General features: G+C 48.1%; 1 protein-coding gene across 3 annotated transcripts in view; it reads left to right on the top strand.

Annotated features, from left to right (window-relative positions):
* Positions 1 to 19,414, top strand: part of SNX29 (sorting nexin 29) — a 535,216-nt gene that overhangs the window by 374,178 nt on the left and 141,624 nt on the right. For all 3 annotated transcript variants that reach the window (XM_041748281.1, XM_041748280.1, XM_041748282.1), the window contains exons 17-18: positions 2,587 to 2,642; positions 6,725 to 6,806. In XM_041748281.1, coding sequence (XP_041604215.1) covers positions 2,587 to 2,642; positions 6,725 to 6,806 — 138 coding nt within the window. The remainder of the gene's footprint in view (positions 1 to 2,586; positions 2,643 to 6,724; positions 6,807 to 19,414) is intronic.

The raw sequence follows: 19,414 nt of genomic DNA, 5'->3' as shown, positions 1-19,414 counted from the left end.
ATAATACGTTTTTATTTAAATGTTTAATTGGTAGTCCATTATTTCAGAGCTCAAACAATGTAAAAAAAAAAAGTGTTTAATAAAAAAAAAAACAACAACCCTTTTCCATATTCTCTGCCAATTGTTCAGGCCCTCTTTTCTAGATGTCTTAAAGTTCACTGCTGATGCTTCTTGAAGCAAAAGCAAAACCAACTTGATAGTCCTAATTCTCTACTTTTGCACCCCAGGTAGCGTATTAGACCTACCACCTGCACCCTGCTTATGTTCTCACTTGATCTGTCCTGGAGATCTTTTCATTATAGCACATGGAAAGCTATTTTGTTCTTCAAAAATGCATTTAAATTTTTTTTTTCTAAAACAGTTTATTCAAAAGATAAATACTTTTTTCATCTTAATAGAAATAGAGCAAATGAAAATTCAGCCCTTCTCTCCATTCCCACTTCTACTGTATAATCAATGAGAGTCCCTGTTAATTTCCTCATATATTTCTCCACAATTATCGTTGTGTTTGTACCCTCATGACTGTGCATATGTAACTCATTAAAAAAAAATCTGGTGGGATCCCTGGGTGGCACAGCGGTTTAGCGCCTGCCTTTGGCCCAGGGTGCGATCCTGGAGACCCGGGATCGAGTCCCATGTCGGGCTCCCGGTGCGTGGAGCCTGCTTCTCCCTCTGCCTGTGTCTCTGCCTCTCTCTCTCTATGTGTGACTATCATAAATAATAATAAAAAAAAAATAAAAAAAAATCTGGTCATCTCATACAGACATGCCATAATCTCCTGAATCATTTTCTCTATAGTTGGACCTTTAGATTGTTTGAAAAATGTTTTTCAACTTGTCTAAGCAATTGAAAGAGGAACTTTGATGATTTCGTCTGGATAAGTCCTGAGAGTGAGCTATCTGGATCAAAGGATGTGGATATTCTCAGGGATTGTGGACCAGCCTTAGGCTTCCCTAATAGATTCTATCCTCTCTCCTCCCAGCCATCTATAGGAAAAATGATGCTCACACAATAGCAGGGCCACAATGACACCCCCGTCCCTCCCACCCTGGTTTTTTGAAACTGAGGATTTCTCAACTTGGGGGTAGGCAGGTTTCTCCTTGTTGGGTTTGAAGGAATCTCTGAATAGCAGCTTCTTAGCAAAACCTGATCCTGGAGCCCATTATAATTGCTTAGCTCCACACATCTGTCAAGTGCTCAAGTTGGGTGGTTCTCCCTCTGGGCTGCCATATGTGGGGTGAGAGCTTACCCCTTGGGGTGGCAGGACAGATTCTGTATTGGTATTAAGGCTAACATACTGCTTTCCTCAACAGTTGCCATATTATTAGCACAGTTCACAGGTATTGTGACCTTCCTACCTGCCAGGCACCGTTGGGCATACTCTGTGGGTCTTCAGAACCACCTTGGGAGTTACAAGACTGCCACACCTGTTTTACCTGTGAGGACAGTATGGCACAGCAGAGGCACATGATTTGCTCATAGCTGCAGGGTCAGGAGCAGATGGAGCCAGAGTTGACCCTGAGCCATGTGGCCCCGGAGCACTGTCTCCAGAACCATGGAGTTACCTTCTGGCATCTCCGGCTCCCTGGAAAGACTTCAAGTCTTGCTTTCTTCCACCTCATAGCTGGTTTTCCGTGTGTTTGCCAAGGGTTTGTGGCACAAGCGCCTTTGAAGTTGGGCAGCCTACAATTTAGATCCAGTTCCTGCAAGTGTGGCCTTGGGCAAGGTCGCAGCCTCCCTGAGCCTGTTCCCTCATCCATGAAGGCCGAGGGGGCCTGGGGCGGACAGCAAGGGTTAGGAAGATTGATGACCACTGCAGGTAACACCAGAGCTCTGACAGGTGCAGAGCATGAAGTAAATGCTCTTCCCCTGACTGGCCCACACCCTCCCCTGTTGCCCTTGTTCCTCCCGGTTTCCATCGACATTCTGAAATTCTGGCCACTTGACATTCTCTGAGTGTGACCATAACGTCACCACTTACGGAGCATCTACTACTGCTGACCATTTTGGGATCCACTTTACGTAGTACGTGCCATCGTGCCAGGCAGCACAGTTTCTTTTACCCAGTCGTGTTCCCATGGGGCCCTTGTGAGTCAGAAGCAGCAGCTGTGTTCTGCCTTAAATTGCTCATGCATCACGAGGGGGGAAGGATAGAGCTGTTTGGGGGCAGACGTTGGCCTTTTGGGTTTATGTACTAGGTGTGTCTGTGTGTGTGATCTTCATCCCAGTAACAGTGAATATTTTTTCCACTGCTCATTTGATATGTCGCATCTCAGATCCTAATTAGGCCTTTATAGATCCAAAATTACATGATTTTACAGGCCTGCTATTATCTCAATAGGATTAACAGTCCTTTCTCCGTGAAGATAATGGAGATCCCTCATGGTGGCATGTTTTTATTACCATAACACTGTCTCTAACCATCCTTCCACAAAATCTCTTATTGTTTCCCAGTAACTGCTTTTTCACCTCATTCTGAACAGGAAATGTTCAGGGATCATTGAGCGGCAAAATTCTTGCGTGGTTATGCAAACTACAGTAACCAAGATGCATTTTCTTTCTTCCTTCCCCCTCTCCTGATGGTAGGTGCCTGGAGATTTGAGTCAAACATCCGAAGACCAGAGTTTGTCGGATTTTGAGATGTAAGTCCACAGCATCTGCTCATGAGGGGCCCTTTAGAAATAGGACTCTGTTGTGTGGTTTGTGTCCCAGAGGAGCACAGGGGAAAACGAAAATTAGGTGGAAATCTGCATGGGCTGATTTAGTTATCCTAGAGGTGAGAAGTTGTTCCCCTGCATCCCGAGTCTGGCCTTCATACATATTTTATTTCACTTGTTGGGTACTGGAAAACAATTAATTTTTTTTGGTTGACATTTAAGACTTGGAAGCTATCACATAAAGAAAGTAAATTTTGCTTTAAAAAGAAAAAATAAAGACTCAAATTCCCTACCAGGCCACAGAGCTTGAGTAGCAGCCGCCTCCCTCACACGGGGTGTGTGCTCTTCTGCTGACCATGGTCCCCACTTGCCCCCGGTGCCTGGCTCTGGCCTGCTTCTCTGCTTTCATTATCTGTGTGTCTCCTAGAGGAATTTGAGCTTGTAACTCCTGAGTTAGAGTTTCTGAGGCTGGGTCTCATTGGTTACTGGCTGTGGTTCTCTCTGGTGCCTCTGATGGTAAACCCCTGAAGACCTGAGATGGTCTTCAGACTTCTTGAGATCATGTTGCTTTGGGGTTTGGATGGGTAACCCCCTTGGGTTGGTGAAGGCAGCAGAGCGAGTGCCAAGTTAGGACCCAGCAGAGCCTCCCTGCTCTCATTCAGCTCTTCGGAGCAAGAAGGCCCAGCCTCCCTGAGGGAAGGTGTCAGCTGGGCAAAGCTCGCCTCTGGAGAGATAGGGTGGGACATCAGAAAGAGCACTTAGCAGGGCCAGGCTGACCCATCCTGAGTCCTGTCTACAAGACTCCCCCTGCTATGACCTCGGGCAAGCCTCTAGACCTTGCTGGCCCGAGTTCCTTACTTACACTGTGAGGTTGTGATGCCAACCTCACAGGGCAGGCGTGGCAATGACAGGGAGGTTATGAAAAAGGCAGAGGGTTCAGGAGGCTGCTCGGTGCTTGAGTGGCTGTCAGGCTGGTAGGCTGAGGGGGGTCAGTGTGAGGTGAAGTCATGAAGGATGGAATTCAGGGGTGAGCTTGCCTCCCATGGGCCAGTTGCGGGGGGCGGAGTACAGGCTGAGGAGGATTCTGGGATGGCAGCCTAGTTGGGGGCAACAGTCAGGACAACCTGGCAGAGAGGTGAGAGCGTAGAGGTGGGGGGGTGTCTCAGACACATTCGTGAGGCAGAAGGCTGACTGTCACAGCACAGACTTACCAGGCACCTTTTGTGTGTGTGGGGGGGTGGTGGCATGCCAGGTCCTTGACGGAGGGCATGAGTAAGGCACAGCCCCTGTCCTCAAGGAGCGGCTGCCTGGTCCAGCTCTATCATCTCTCTCCCGCAGACGTGCAGCCCCTCCCATGGGTTTGTGCATCTCCACTAAAGTCAGAGGGAAGTACCATTTTCCTCTCTGCAGATGGAACCCCAAAGCCCTCATGTAGTTTGCACAGAAGGTTTGCTGACCTCTGAATTTGTCCTCAGCCCTCCCCTGTCTCTTCCCTGCACACAGCCACCCTAGCCACCTCGACTCCTCTAAGTCACCTGGTCTTCCCTGCTCGGGATCATTCCTTCCAGACCATTTCCTCTGTGCCAGGCACAGTTCTCCCTCACAGTGTCCCTTTGACAACGCTGTGACATGGGTGTCATCCTCCATATGACCCAGTGAAGGCAGGATTCAGACCTAGGCAGTCTTCATCTGGGCTCTGTGTCCTTCACAGACATTAGTACCCCTGCCTGAAGCATCTTTCCCAGCCGCAGCCTACCCTCCCCAACTTGGCCAACTCCAAACACTGTTTCCTCCAGCCCCTGTGATGCCTCAGACTGAAGCAGCACCTCACCCCCCCTCCCTGACCCCCACGAGCAGCTTTCACTGTCCTTAGATCCAGTATTCCTTGGTGGCACAAACAACAATGGTAACTAAATAGTTCCTATTCACAATTGTGAATGTGTATGTCCCTAACAACCGAGCCCCAAAACTTAGGATGTGAGAATTGGCAGAAATGAAGGAGAAATAAGTAGGTCTGCAGTAGTAGTTGGAAACTTTAATACCGCTCTTTCCATATTGGGTAGAACACCTAGGGAGAAGACCAGCAGGGAAGCAGAGACGCGAACAACACTGTAAACCAGTTCGATCCAACAGGCGTGCAGAGATCTCTCAGCAGAGTACACTTTCTTTGAAGTGTAGGGGCACATTCTCCAGGACAGACCATACATCAGGCCACAAGTCTCAGTAAACTTAAAAAGATGGAAATTACACACAGTATCTTCTTGGACCACAGTGGAATAACCGTTAAGGGATTTGTCTCTCTCTCACTCACTGAGGCCAGGAATCTCTGCTTGCCTCCTTGCTCTGTCTCCAGGACCTAAAGTAGTGACTGACACATAATAGGGTTTTTTTTTTTTTTTTTAAGATTTACTTATTTATTTTAGAGAGAGCACAGCAGTTGAAGCAGAGGGAGAAGGAGAGAAAACCTCAAGCAGACTCTGCACTGAGCCCAGAGCCAGATGTAAGGCTCGATCCCATGATCCTGAGATCAGGACTTGAGCTGAAACTGAGAGTCAGATGCTTAATCAACTGTGCTACCCAGGTGCCCTGGTCATGCCAACAATTTTAACATTGTATGGAAAATGCTCTGAAAGGGAGAAGTGCCTAAGCCAGTCACAGGTGCCTGGTCCTTACCAATCAGGAAGGTTAATGAAAAGCAGAGTGTCAGGTACATTTCTGCATTGCACCCACTCCCTTGATAGAAATGAAAGGGGAGCACTTTAGGTGCTAGTACTATTTGGGGGACCTTTATAGGAGAAACGCCATTAGCTGTACAAACCAACTTGATGGCTCAGAATTGCAATTTTTACTTGGAGCTCTGAGGAAGTGATGAATTATTTTGCCCCATGAAAGAGGTCAGCACCTCATCTCAGAGCTTAGAAGAAATGCTGCTTCAGAAGAGAGCCATTTCTTTGTGAAACTAAACTGCTCTCCACCCGGAGATGAGGAGGCCACTGAGTCATGGAATCTTCCACCATTGTCTCAAGCTGTGTTCTAAGCACAGGAAGCTGGCACATGGTTATGAGCTGCTCTTAAGAGAAAAGGAGAGTTCAGGAGAAAGCGTTTAGCTCTGGAACAACTCTAAGTAGAGGCCAGGGCTGGAACCTCCCAGTCCTTCCAGAGTTGTGCAGTGCTGTTTTGATAACCACCAGGATTGATCTTTAGGTGACAGCGACAGTCAGCGTATCTGTCCAGCGTGTCTTGGATTCAGCCTGGTGGAGGGTGTGGTGGTGGGTGCGTGTACCCAGCGACTCACAGTTAGGTGAAAGTCCCCTAAGACAAAACTCACAGAACCAAGGTGACCCTTGAAGACTCCTTAAATACCCTGTGAGGATTAACTGGGACACTGTAGGTGAAAGCATGGAGTCCCATGCTCTAAGCACTCAGTAAATGATTTGCACTTGAATTTAAGTCTTGGTTTATTGGAGCCAAACACAGTGCTTCTGGAAAGTTGCAAGAGAGGTGTTTGTGTCTGACTTCCTGGTTTCCCCTTCCCCACCCTAAGCAGATGTTGCCTGCGTAGCCATGGATGTCCTGAGCCTCAGAAAGCCTCCTGAGCCTTTCTGTGGAGTCTGATCTTACAGCGGGGGCCGGGGTCTAGAGTGGGCACGGCAAGGAGGCAGCGTGGTGACTCTGGGTGCTCCAGGTACCCCATGGTCGTCAGCACATGTGATCCTCCATGGCATGGGGGGGGGGGCTTCAAATTATTATCCTGTTTTTCAGATGAGGAAACAGGTCGAGATAAATAACGAGTCATGGTGACTCCTTGTAAGAACTGAAGGGCAGCCCTTTCTCACAGCAAAGTACAGACTGTGTATGTAAATAACAAATACACATCTATTAGACCAAGTCCCGTAAGGATAATCCCAGAGGCTGGGTGACAGGCTTGCACTGGTCCTCTGGCTTACTCCTGTGCCTGCTGGATGTTGTCATAAAGTGCTTGTGTGTAATGCCTCTTAGAGAGGATGGTTTCCTCTCTTTCTCTTGGTAAATTGAAATGACTAATGTTGATCAATCCTCTTGCTCAGATCAAACCGGGCACTGATCAACGTGTGGATCCCGTCAGTGTTTCTCCGGGGCAAAGCAGCAAACGCCTTTCACGTCTATCAGGTGAGTCCCTGGTTTTAAATTGGATGTCCCTGCTCAGGCGGGACCGACAACTGTTTGTTGCCTTCTGGTCCTGCTGCCTCTTGGTGATGGAGCAGTGTACTTGGGGGCCACAGCCTCCCAGCACTGGGGTTCCAGCTGCCCCACCTCCTGAGGAGGTGCTCCTCCCTCATTCAGGCAGGAGAGACCAGGGTGGAGCTGCTTCGTGCCAGTCATGCCTCTTGGTGTGGCTACTGCAGGTCTCAGCTTGGACAGCTAGAGCCAAAATGGGATTTGTTGGCTTGTGCTGCAGCCACCAAGTCCAGGTGTTGGTGTGGCCTCAGGCATGGCCCAGATCTGCTCAGGTGTCCTTTTCAGGCTGGTGCTCTCTGTGGGTTGATGGGAGGCTCTCAGCCTGTCTGGGTTCTTTCAGCATGTCTCCCCAGCCTGTCTTCGATCAGGAGCCCATTCCTGGCCCTCTGGGTGATGCATTTCTGATTGGCCAGGTTTGGATACGACCACTGCTGGTGCTGGGGTGTGTCCGGGAGAGGGGAGAGGAGTTCTCCAAACGGAAACCAGGCTACTCTTCTCAAGAGAAGGGATAGCAGTTACTTGACAAAACCAAAACTGTGGATGTTTCTTCTTCCTCCTTGGGAAGGGTCATTCCCTGGCTGGGGGTGGGGTGCTGAAGGCCGTGGGGCCTTTGTCTTCTTTGGAGGTGGTTTGTCTCCCACACCGGGGACCCCATTTTTCCATATTTTCTTTGATTTTCTGATGCTTCTTTGAGCCTGGCCTTCTTATCATCTTGTCATCTTTTTCTTGGCTTTGCTTACCTTGGATCCTGATCTCCAGCCATTGGTATTCCCCTGTCCTGGACCGCTTTGTTTTCAAGTTTGATTCTTAGCTGCTCCGTGGGTCGGTCATCTTACATCATGACAACTTTCATTAGGTTTTGTTCCTACTCCCTGTCGGCTCTGTGAAAAGCCTTGTTTTGCTGGCCGCCACCACCCCCCTCTGCCTTTTGGGTAGGAAATGGGCCATTGAAGACATCTCAGCTCTTAAGATATTTTCCCAGAGACTGGGGTGGTGAATAGGAGCCTGGTCTCATTTAGTAAGCATTGGAGAGTCTGAGTATCCATGATGCTCCCTGCTTGGGCTTAAGAGAATCAGACATGATGGCTTTCTGTATCTCCCCTTTGTTCTCTTTCTCTTCTTAGGCCAAGCCAACAAAATCCCTCTTACTTGACTGTCCTTCGAGTTCTGCTTTGTGGTCATCAGAAGGCTGGGAGGTGTTGCCTGGCGGATGAAAAAAGTGAAGCAGACAGCTTTATTTTAGAGTGAAATTGAAATGTGCTATCACTTGAGAGGTTTCCTTGACCTTTTGTTTCTGACTCTCTCCCCTGCCACCCCCTCCCCCAGCCAGGATGCGATATGTGATATTGTAGCATCTAGAAGTCAGTTATGGAATGAGACAGACACAGCCCATGTGCTGTTGCCTAGGAGATTGTTTCCACAGTGGTCATGGTGGCATCTGTGCCCCTCGGTCCCTGTCCTTCATGTCTTTGGAGCTTTCCTTGGTGCGGTCCAGTCAGCGCCCAGAGGAGGGGGCCTAGAGTCACCACATCAACTAGAGCAGCTTCGACTCATGCTGTGGGCTCTCCAAAATCTTTCCTGGTGTTGCACCTCTGGAATGCAGCTCTTTCTCCTTTTAGCTAATAGTGCTTCTGGTTGGTCCCTCAAGAACGAAATCTAAGCATGTGTTTGGAAACGTTAGAGAAAGCTTTTGTTTTACAGTGTTCTTATCATGAATGACATCGGATAGAAAGTGACTCGTTTAAAATGCTGGTACCATTGGACATTATTTTTCTTAATTGAAAAAATACATTCTATATGTTTCCCCCAAAAGGTATGAAATAATTTCTAGGAAACTCCTATAAAGGAATGATAAAGGAGAAGTGAAAAGTGAAATATTGGGATCTGGGAAAACATAAACGAGGAGAACTGACATTAAGGGAACCGTGGAAATCACACCTACCTGTCGTGAGCTCCTGTATGACTGTTCTCATCGGTTTGTGAATTTCTTCTGGGCTTCCAGAAAATGGATATGTGGCTCTTCTGGATAGTATCATGGCTAATGAGAAGGAAGTACATCAGTTCCTCAAAGGGAGCTCTAAGAGAAGTTTCCACATTGGGCTTTAGATTAAACAGTATTGAGGGATATAGTAGAAAATCCCCATTACATCCCGGAGACGCATTGCTGTCAGACTTCATCCGATCTCCCTCAAAGGAAGTCAAGGGAATAATCTCCAAATTGGAAATAGTTCATTTGAAGAGCCAAGAGGAGAGGTCCTACACATGTAGTTCCCTCCATAGATGTATGGGCTTTCCAATAAAACACCTACTAGCCACGTGTAGCCATTTGTATGTACATTAACTAAAATAGAAGAAAATTTAAAATTCAGTTCCTCAGCCCACTAGCCACGTTTCAAGTGCTTAACAGCCACAGGCAGCTAGTGACCATCGTGGGAGATGTCACTGCCCAAAGTTCTCTTGGTGGTGGTGAGCTAGAGCAGCATGTCAGGAGTATGGGAAAGCAGGCTAATTTTATGTGTGCCGAGTCAGGTTTTAGAAAGACCACGGCTGGTCATGAACCAACAAATCCTGCAGGGAGAAAGCCACTCATTCTTCAGCTCTCCCCTGGCTTGGGATTACCGGCGGGGAGCTAGTCCCTGTGTGTTACCCCTGTGTCACCTTCACCCTCAAATCTTTCTGTTCAGCAGAGACAGGAAGGCTCAGGACAAGCATCTTTGGCAGGAGCAGACTTGAGCTTGATCACACACGTTGTTTTGGTTTCATTGTGTTTATTTATACATTTGCCTTCTAGTTATGGCACAGGATCCTGTTTTCCACCCACCATGGTGATGCATTTTCCTTTTAAAATAAAGTTAAGAAAGTGAGCCTGCTTTAAAAAAAAAAAAACAACATGAAATAAATGATCGCGCAAGCAACAGTAATTTGGGACAGCACAATGTGAGAAGTAATAATCTGGGAAATGCTGAGCTGAGGGAATGGACAGTGCATGATACCGCAAGGAACGGTGATCCTACAAGAAGCCACAGCGGCAGTAGCCTCTCACTGGTCTGTGTGCCTTCTGTAGCCCATTTGGTCCACATGGCCACTCTGGGAACACACTCTGCTTAGCCCCATTTTACCACAGAGAGAACAGAGACAGAAACATTCAGTGAATTTTTTTTTGTTTTTTAAGCCCAGGTCGTATTTTCTTCCAGGGTACCAGTTTGCAGCAGTTCTGAGAGTGAATGTGGAGCTCTTCCCAAATCCAAGAATGGGACAGGTGCCTTCATTCTGAAGGGAAGGGCCCAGCCTGCACAGGCGGCCACCTGCAACCCAAGGTTGATGGGCCAAAGGGCATGGCACAGACTCGTGACCCACCAAGCCCTCCAAATCCAAAAGTCAGGCTGAGGTGGTCTTGCTTTGGGTAATTGTCAGAGCAGGTGCTGGCTCGTGGTGGCTACTCTGACTGGAGATGGGTTTCAGGGGTGCTCCTTGAGAACGTCTCCCTTGAGCAGTGGTGTCAGGGTCTGGAGAGCCTGCCCTGAGGTTTGGAAAACTGTGCTCCTAGATGCCAGAGGAACTCGGATAGCTCACCTGCTGCATGCAGTGCTTGGGCTCTCGCTATCTGTACTGTGGGAAGAGGTCCAGGATTCTGTGTCACTCAAGGGATCCTGGCAAGAGATGCCATCCCCACACAGGATTGAGTGCGGGTCTTAAAAAACAAAAAACAAAATAGTTTGTGCCTTCGAATGCTGTGTTTTCCACACTCAGCCCTCACATCTGAGATGGGGACCAGGTGCTCTGGCGCTTGCGGGACATGGCAACATTTGGACAGTTCTTAGAACACAAGTAAAATTGGTGTCCAGACCTTTCCCAACTTAAGGTTTTCATCCATGAATATTTCTGATGCTTCGGGCCTCTGCGCGTGCTTGGCTGCCAGCAGACACTGACCAAGGACAAGACGACTGAACAGCAACAGATAAAATGGGAAGCACTATTTTACTAACTGGTCTTGCTGAATGTTTCTCCCCTTTTCTGTGTATTAACACACCGTTGTGCTTGAGAACTCTGTGGTCTGTCACTTGTGCATGATAGTTACGTTTGTTGTTGATCATTTAGTTTCTGGTTTATACCTTTGCAGTGGTTTGATCTTATTCCCCATACGCCCCCACTTCCAAGCATGATTGAGGTCCACCGTCTTTAATATCCTGATGTAGTATTTATAAAGGGACGTTAGACCTTCAAATAAACAAACAAACCCCCCAAAACCTATTTTTTTCTTAAGCAGCTATTCCAGCCCCTACACTGGTATGAAATAATATGTCAATACAGTTATTTTCTGAGCCCTCAAGTCCTTGCCTTTGAAAAGTTCTGTTAGTGTAAGTACAGCTGAAATCAGTCTTCTGTGGGGGATTAATTTCAGCCTTTGAACTTCGCCACCGGAAATACTGGCTCCTGTACAGTAGTCCATCTGCCCAGCCCAATTAATTAGGTCTCCTTTGTATTAAAAAAACAAAACAAAACAAAACAAAACAAAAAAACGTTGCTTTGTTTCAGCAAAGCTCTTCCCTTCTCGAGTAAGTCCCCTTTCCTAGAGACCACAGCGTGTCCTCTTGGCTTAAAGACGGTCCCCCCCAGGGGGAAACCGTGTCACCTGCGCAGCCACTCTGAAGGTTTTCTCCAGCGGAGCCTATTTTCACACGCGGTGCAGGGAGCCCACTGCTTGCCCCGTCAGTAATAGATCACGGGATCTGGGTGGGCTACGTGGGGCAGCAGGGGTGAGGAGGATGGCTGCGGGCTTCCCAACCTTGGCTCTCACCCCCGGTCCTGGGGGGCTTAGCCTGCGGGGCCTCCGCTTCTCGGTACGTGCAGCTCCGTCCTTTGGCCGCTCGGCATGGAGCTCTGCAGAGCGCGAGAGAGTCGGTGGGGAGAGGAGGCTGAAGCAGAAGCCGGACCCACAGCCACAGAGTCGTGGGTTCGGAGAGCCCCCGCCCTGGCAGCTACAGTGCTGGGACTGGGGAAACGGGGACAGGTTCGAAGGCGGACGGACCTCTCCCCGCCCCCCCCCCCCCCGTCCCTCCTGCCACAGCTGTTGTGCCGGGGCAGGCAGGAACGGCCCCTGGGCCCCGTGGCCCTGTGGTGCCTGGTGTCCTCCGAGCCACCGGTGGCATCTATGCTGCCCGACGGGCGAAACCCTGGGATGCTGGCCTTGGTTCTTGCCATCTCTATCTTTGAGAACTTAGCATCCCGCCAAGTCCAGCACCTGAGCACCTCCTGAGGCTCACAGGACATTAACCTACAGCTGTTTCTGGGGTGCTCAGGGCTTGTGAGAGCCCGACACGAGTGAAAACAAAACAAAAAAAACAGGCTATTTTCCTCCCTTTGGACAAACATGTCACTATTATTCTGTTACTGCATCTGTCTTCCCACGCAGGAGGAACTAATTCTTTCTTTCACAGTGTAATTCCTTTATTCACCCCAAAGGTGGTTATTGAGGGCCTACTATATGCCAGGCTTGTGGGCAGAACTGTACACTGAGGTTACCTCCTGCCTACAGTCTGGTGGGGACACAGATGCTGTCGAGTGAACGTAGCATCCTCTCATGGGAAGGGCTGGAGAAAGAGGTGCGGGCAGGAGGGATGGAAGGCCACTCACCTTGCAGAACAACAGATGAGATAAAGTGTTGGCGCAGTGCTTGAGCGTACTACCTTTAGTGATGTGTGAGCACTTGAGATAAGCTGGCTATTACACCTGGAAGCAAGCGTAAAAAGAACCCCTGTTTAACTGAATGTCTCTAGACATGCTCATATGTTCAAAAAAGCCTTTATTTATCCTCTCCTTGGTCGGGCTCCATGTCAGCTGCCTCAGGGGTCACACGCAGCAAGGTACCTTTGTCCTCAATGTTTCTGGGTCTACCGAGGAGGTAGGACCACTACTCAGGACCTGGAAATGGAAGGCAGGTTCTGTGCAAGACTCCTTGAGGCTTTGCAGAGGGTGAACTCTTCTACCTGGGGGTGGGGGAGGTACAGGTGGGTAGAGCTCAGAAGATAACAATCTAATACAGGAAATGTTTGAGGGGGACTCCACAAAGGCCTGAAGTATCTAATGCCCAGGCCCCAGTACATGAGAATTTGGCCAAGTGGGAACTGCCCAGTTGGGTGCTGGGTTTGGTCTTATTTTGAATTTAAATAACTTACTGAGTTGGACCAGTATATTATTCACCTGTGTCTCCACGGTGCCTGTTCATGACTCCCCAGCATCGCCACCACCTCTGCCCTCCTTGGGGAGGTTTCCTGGGGTAGCATTACAGTTTGACACTACCTCTCTGTCAGGAGCCACGAGCATGGCTAGTGTGCAGTCTGGATGACCTAAACATACCTATGTTCTCGGTTTCTGTTGCTGCAGGAATTAAGTTGGGGCTAGACTCTGGGTGGGCCCCGCCCCTCCTTTCAGAGCCTTCTGTTTGCTGGTCCCTAGGCTTATTCCCTCATGGGCATGGTTACGTGGGGAACCGTGTCTTGGTCAAGGGCGGTGGTGGAAGTTGAATCTGAGCAGTCCCAGAGACCTGGATGGTGCCACTGTCCTCAGGATGCAGCCATTGTCTCAGCCGGACCCAGCCTGATCCTCTCATGTGATCCTGGTCACATCCAGGCCAAGGCTCCTCAATTTGGGACCGTTGGGAGACAAGCTGACCACCCTTCTTCTGACTAGGATACTAATTCCCATGATACACCTGCCCTCTTCTGGTTGTATGAGAGGGAAACCAGCCCAAACTGTACCAGAACTTGAGGGGTTCACTACCTGGGGTGCCTTAAATGGAACACAACCCACCTCCTCTTTTTGCAAGGAGGTGTTGAAAGCAAAGAACTTATATTACTTGTCACAAGTAAGGAGGCAGGGAGACACCTCTCAAAGCACTACATCTCCTTGGGGTTAGTGCTAGAAGCTTTTATCTGGCACAGCAGAGGGCGGGGGCAGAGAGCTTGATACATGAGCCATCTATACGTTTTCTGTTACTTAGGCACTTTGCTTACATGTTACGGCCAGGCTGCAGTGGCAGGATGTCTGTAGGCACCTACGGGCTGATAGCTCCTCAGCTCAGCTGACCCCAGCAGGAGAGATCTCTGTTTCTCCCAAGGCTGGCAACAGTCCTGGAACTGATGCTCACTCTCATGGTGTGGGCCGTATCCCTATCGGCTGATTGCTACGTCCCAGTGGATGGCATGCTTTCAGGTTATATGCCTATTCCTGTACCTTCTGTTGGTAGAATTAGGGGTGTTTCATCCAAGGAAAATGAGGGTGCTCTTACCAGCAGAAGCGGAACTGGTGCCAACACATGTCCTCTGAAGCCTTCAGGCTGTGCACAGCCCACACTTGCCTTAGGAGCAGTTTAGTGGAAGACATCTGTACACAGAGTTTCTCCACCAAAGCACAATTGACATTGTGGATGGGATAATTTTTTGTGGGGGCGGGGGGCTCACCTGTGTATTGAAGAATGTAGAGCAGCATCCCTGGACACTACCTCCTCACTACCCATACGGTCTTTCCCGTTATGACAACCCAGGATATCTCCAGACATTGCCAAACATCCCCTGGGGCCATAATTGCTCTTGGTTGACAACTACTGCTCTACATGGATCCGTTGAAAGCTGTTAAGGTTTGATTTTGTTGAATGTAAATGGGATCCCATGATCTATACCTTCCTCCTGAGTATACAGACCTCTCTCTTCCTTCCTCTTTTTAAACTTCTGTGCGTTATTTCCTAGAATGAGAAAACCATTACTTCTGATGATGGACATTTAGATTGTTTTCATTTCCTGGGCCTTGCAAACAAAACTGCCAGATTGTTCTCATACAGACCTCTTTGTACATAATGTAGGTATGTCTTGAGGATAAATAGCTAGAAGTGTATTTGCTGAAGGGAAGACTGTATACATATTTTATTTTAATAGGCCTCGCCAAATTGCTTGTCCAGAGGCTGAACCAATTTTCAGTCATACCAACAAGGTGAAAGAATATTTTGTCCTCATGTCCTTGCAATCATTGGGTATTATCAATCTTTAAAATTTCACCATTCTGATAGAGGGGGAAAAATTACATTTCACTGAGGTTTAAATTTGCATTTTCCTTATTGCCTGGGAGGGTGATCATATGTATGTGCTTTAATTTACCCTTTGTATTGTGTGTGTGTGAATTGTTTGTTGGTGTCTTTCCCTATTGTTTTATGACACCGTTCATCACTTTATTACCCACGTGTAAGAGTGCTTTGGTTAGTAATCCTTTGTACTGTATGTTTCAGTCTGTGGCCTGGCTTTTAGCTTGATTTATGAGAATTACTGCGTGTTCTTCTATTTTCTGGTCTTCAAATCTTGGGAAGCGAGGAGTTTTCTTGCTTGGCTTGCTGAAGTACTATACCTTATTCTCTTTGTTGTTACAATAGCCCTGAGGTCTTATAGATGTTCTTTCCATTTTTTTAAAAAAAGATTTTTTATTTATTCATGATAGAGAGGCATAGATACAGGCATAGGGAGAAGCAGGCTCCATGTATGGAGCCCAACATGGGACTTGATCCTGAGGCTCCAGGATCATGCCCTGGGCCAAAGGCAGGCGCTAAACCGCTGAGCCACCCAGGGATCCCCAGATGTTCTTTCCATTTTAGAGGTGGGTAAAGACCTGTTTAGAATGGTGAGTAAATAACTCATCTAAGGTCTCAGCATAAAAGCATCAGAACTAGGTTCACTACTGGTCTCTCTACTCCAAGTCTGTAGTTTTTACCTGAATTCCCAGTTGCCTCCAGAAGATAGAATAGAGACCAATGAGTAGTGGAAGTTGGAGAGAAATAGGTTTTGGCTCATCTGTTGATCTCTCCAACTGTCTATTCATCTCCCTATCTAGCCATCCTGCAGTTGGTTGGGTGCTGGGGATATTGTGAATGATAGACACACAGTCTTGGTCATTGACTACTTGATATAAGGAAGATTGAATGTGGAGAACTATTCAAAGGCAGAGTGATTTTTTTTTTTTTTTTTACTAGGCACAGTGGTCTTACCAATACTGATCTTGACATACCCCCGCCCCCTGCCACATTTGACCTTGTTCTACAAAGGAGGGACCAGATCTCTGGGCCTCTTGCCAAGGTTATAAGAACTTTACTGACAGAAACTGAACTTTACTGGTCCACGTGGGCAAAAGGGAATTTTTTTCTGATTTTACTGTCACAGTATGAAAAGTGGATACACTGTTACTCATCCATCTTGAGACCAACCCAAGTGCAAGAAGCAGCCAACATACTAACTGCCCCCAGCCGTGTATTTCTTGAAGGAAGTTCCATCTGGGCCCCTCACAGCCAGCAGAGTTAGGATGATAGACTAAGACTCCTTCCTGGAGCAGGGTGCTGCAGAGCATGGGTGTGCCGTAGCCACATTCCTCCATGGTGGCTCAGCAGAAGCCAGAGGCTTTGGTTCTTGCCAGGGTTTTCATGTGGTCATCATGGCCATGGCTATGTTGTTTGTATCTGTAGTCTGGACTGAGCTCCTGAGGTTTAGACCCAGGCCCATAGTGTCCCACTCCGTGCAGGCTGTGACCTGCAGCTCTGTGAGGCCCTGCTCACCCTAAACCTGCTGTTCACCCGGTGGAAGGTCAGCTCCACAAAGCCACAGCTGCATGCCATTTTGGCTTGCTGCTGTATTTCCAGTGCTTAGAATAGAGAAGCAGGCTCATTCCACGATGGATGGATGGATAGATAGGTGGGTGGATGGATGGACGGACAGACCATTGGACCATCCTGACTCTAGATCTCTACCCATAGTATATTCTGATAGGCTCCTCTTCCCACAGTTCTCACTGTGGAGAACGATGTTATCAGACTCTTCCCTAAACTCCCTGGTCCTCCTGGATGATTTCTCTTGTCATTCATTTTGATCCTGCTTCAGTTTTCTCACTGATTGAAACAACTGTCCTCAGGCCCAGCCCTGGTTCAGGAAGTTGTACCTGCCCCAGGTAATATGCTGTTTTATGGTGTAGTAGTAGTAGTAGTAGTAGTAGTAGTAGTAGTTCAGTTTCTCTGGTGTTCAGTGTTCAAGGACAACCTGTACCTTCAGTTATAATCTCTAGATTTTTGCATAATCACCTGTACACACTCAGGGCCCAGTCCCAGCACCTGCCCCAACATTTTAGGTACTGGGAGTTAGAGTTCAGGATTGGCAAGAGGGGGCTTTATGAAGGTCAGAAAATAAGGTTTAATTGAATTCTTGTGAATTAGGCACTGTACTATGCCCTGGAGATAGATCAGTGAACACTGTGGACCTTGTGCCCCTCCATTGGAGTTTACAATTCTACCAGAAAAGAGACATTAACCATGTTAATGTATGTATAACACACAGATAAATATGTAGTTACAAACTGTGGATGTGCTATGAATGAATACTACACAGGGTTCCAGAGATTATAAGAAGGGGCCCCAGTTAAACTAGGGCTAAGAATGGCATTCTTCGAGAACATCTGCTCATTCCTGAAGGACAATTTTTTTTTATTTCAGTAGTTTATTTTCATTAATGATAGAGATATCTTCTCAGTAAATTCAAATAATTAATTTTAGAACAGTGTATGATAAGCCAGAGCTACAAAAATTAACATCCAGCATTATCTTGAAATTTCAGGGGGGAAAAGTGGTTGACTATAACTTCACCTATCTTTTTGGACCAAACAATGTTGACTGAAGGACAATTTAGAGTTACTAAAGTAAACAAGAGGAACAGTCCAGGTTGAGGGAATTTCCTTGAGATAGGAAAGAGCATGGTGCATTAGAGGAGCTAGAAGGCTGGTATAGCTGCTATGGCTAGGGTGGAGTGAGAGAGAAAGAGAGAAGGCAGAGAGGCTCAAGGTCTAGAGCCAGCTGGATCTTCCAAGGCTTTCTAGTGATGCCTACGTGCCTGTTAGTTTGCCTATCCATCCACTGACCCATCCATCCATCCTTCCATCCGTCCACCCACTCATCCACCTACCTCCCTGCCTACTGAGTCACTGTTGGAGGAGACTAGGTGAGAGGAAATGATAGTTGAAAAGCCCAGGAGAGCAGAACAGGTTATGTGTCTGAGGTATGAGTTCATCAGGATTTCAGGTACTCGGAATAGCTAGCAGTTCCCGTGTGGACTCTCGAGTCGGTCCAGGTTTAAATCCCCCATCTGCCTCTGGGTTCCTAGTTGGATGGCCTTTTATGGTGGAGTCTTTATCATTCCTTTGAAGTCCCAATATTCTCACCTTTAGCGATGTTACTTCCTTTATAAGGTTGAGAGCTCTACATGAAGGCATGTCTCCTAAATACTTAAGGTGGTGCCTGGCAAACTCGGTGAATGGGAAGGACCACTCTTATTACCGTTTGCTCAGCCAAACAGGTGTGCACCTCAGGCACCTGAATGTGCCTGTGATTTGAAATACATGCATGAAATAATTCACATGTGAGTCTCCACACCCACAAAGAGGCACTCCTAGGCACACAGTGGCCCATAGCCTTAGAACTCTGTCCCTCTGCAGTGGAATGCAGAATCCATATCACCCTCTTCTTCATTCCACCCGATCGAGCATTTGGACACAGGGTCTTCTGGTCCCTACTTTGCTGAGACTAGAAGACCCAAACTGCAGCCTGGAGCTTCTACACTGGGTGTTGCGGTGCTGCAGGCTCCTCACTGGGAAATGACGTGTCAGTGCTGCCCTTGCCCCTGCCCTCCACACACACGCTGAGGTTGAAGGGGAAGTAGGACGTGGAAACACTATGACAATTAGGCAGCTGCTCAAGGGTCAGCTCTCATGACTTATGTTTATGTGATGAATGTTTTCCCAGGACCTAGGGCATGGGAATTATAACTCTTTTACTTCTGTGTTTAAAAAAATAACTTGGGGCAGGCGGGAGCCCAACTCTGTGCATTGGCAAGTAAATGCCTTTCCTGGTGCTGGTGAGCCCTCTTTACATCTCTAGGACTTGAATTGGGTTGGTGTGGGAAGGCTTTCACATCCCCTTAAGTGTTCACCCAAGGGGATGCACCTGACCCCGCTGGGGCTGTTGGTTTTTGCCCGGAGTTGGGCCTTCAGAAGCCTGGGGCTCATAATGAAGTAGGAAGGGTGGGGCTGTTGCTTTAAGCTTGGGTTTTTTTTTCCCTACCCCTTGTAGATACTGAAAAGCATTTTGAATCCAACCTTTAAAGGTTATCTCCTTGTGCCGCCGGCAGACTCATCCCGAGAGACTGTGAATTCCAGCTCCGCCAGACTTGCCAGCAGAGCGAATTTCTGCCAGACTGCCCTGGCTGTCTGCAGTTGCGAGAAGCAGCGCAAGTTGGCGGCCATGTGGAGGCGGCTTTTCAGGGCCAGTGGAGAGAGGAGTACGAGGAAAGCGGTAGGGCGCTGTTTGGGGTCTCAGGAGGTCCCAAAGGGCCGTGTTAGGATGGTGAGCACATCGTGGGGGTGATGGTGAGGAGGAAGCTTCCCTTGGGTTACAGGTTACATTGCCACTGGGCGACCATGGCCCAGATGACAGGAGGCCGGGCTGGAGGCGGAGGCCCCTAGAA

The sequence above is a fragment of the Vulpes lagopus genome, chromosome 3 (assembly GCF_018345385.1).
Source record: "Vulpes lagopus strain Blue_001 chromosome 3, ASM1834538v1, whole genome shotgun sequence".
Classification (NCBI taxonomy): Eukaryota; Metazoa; Chordata; class Mammalia; order Carnivora; family Canidae; genus Vulpes; species Vulpes lagopus.
Note: the sequence above shows the minus strand (reverse complement) of the source record. Positions and strands in the feature narration are given on the sequence as shown.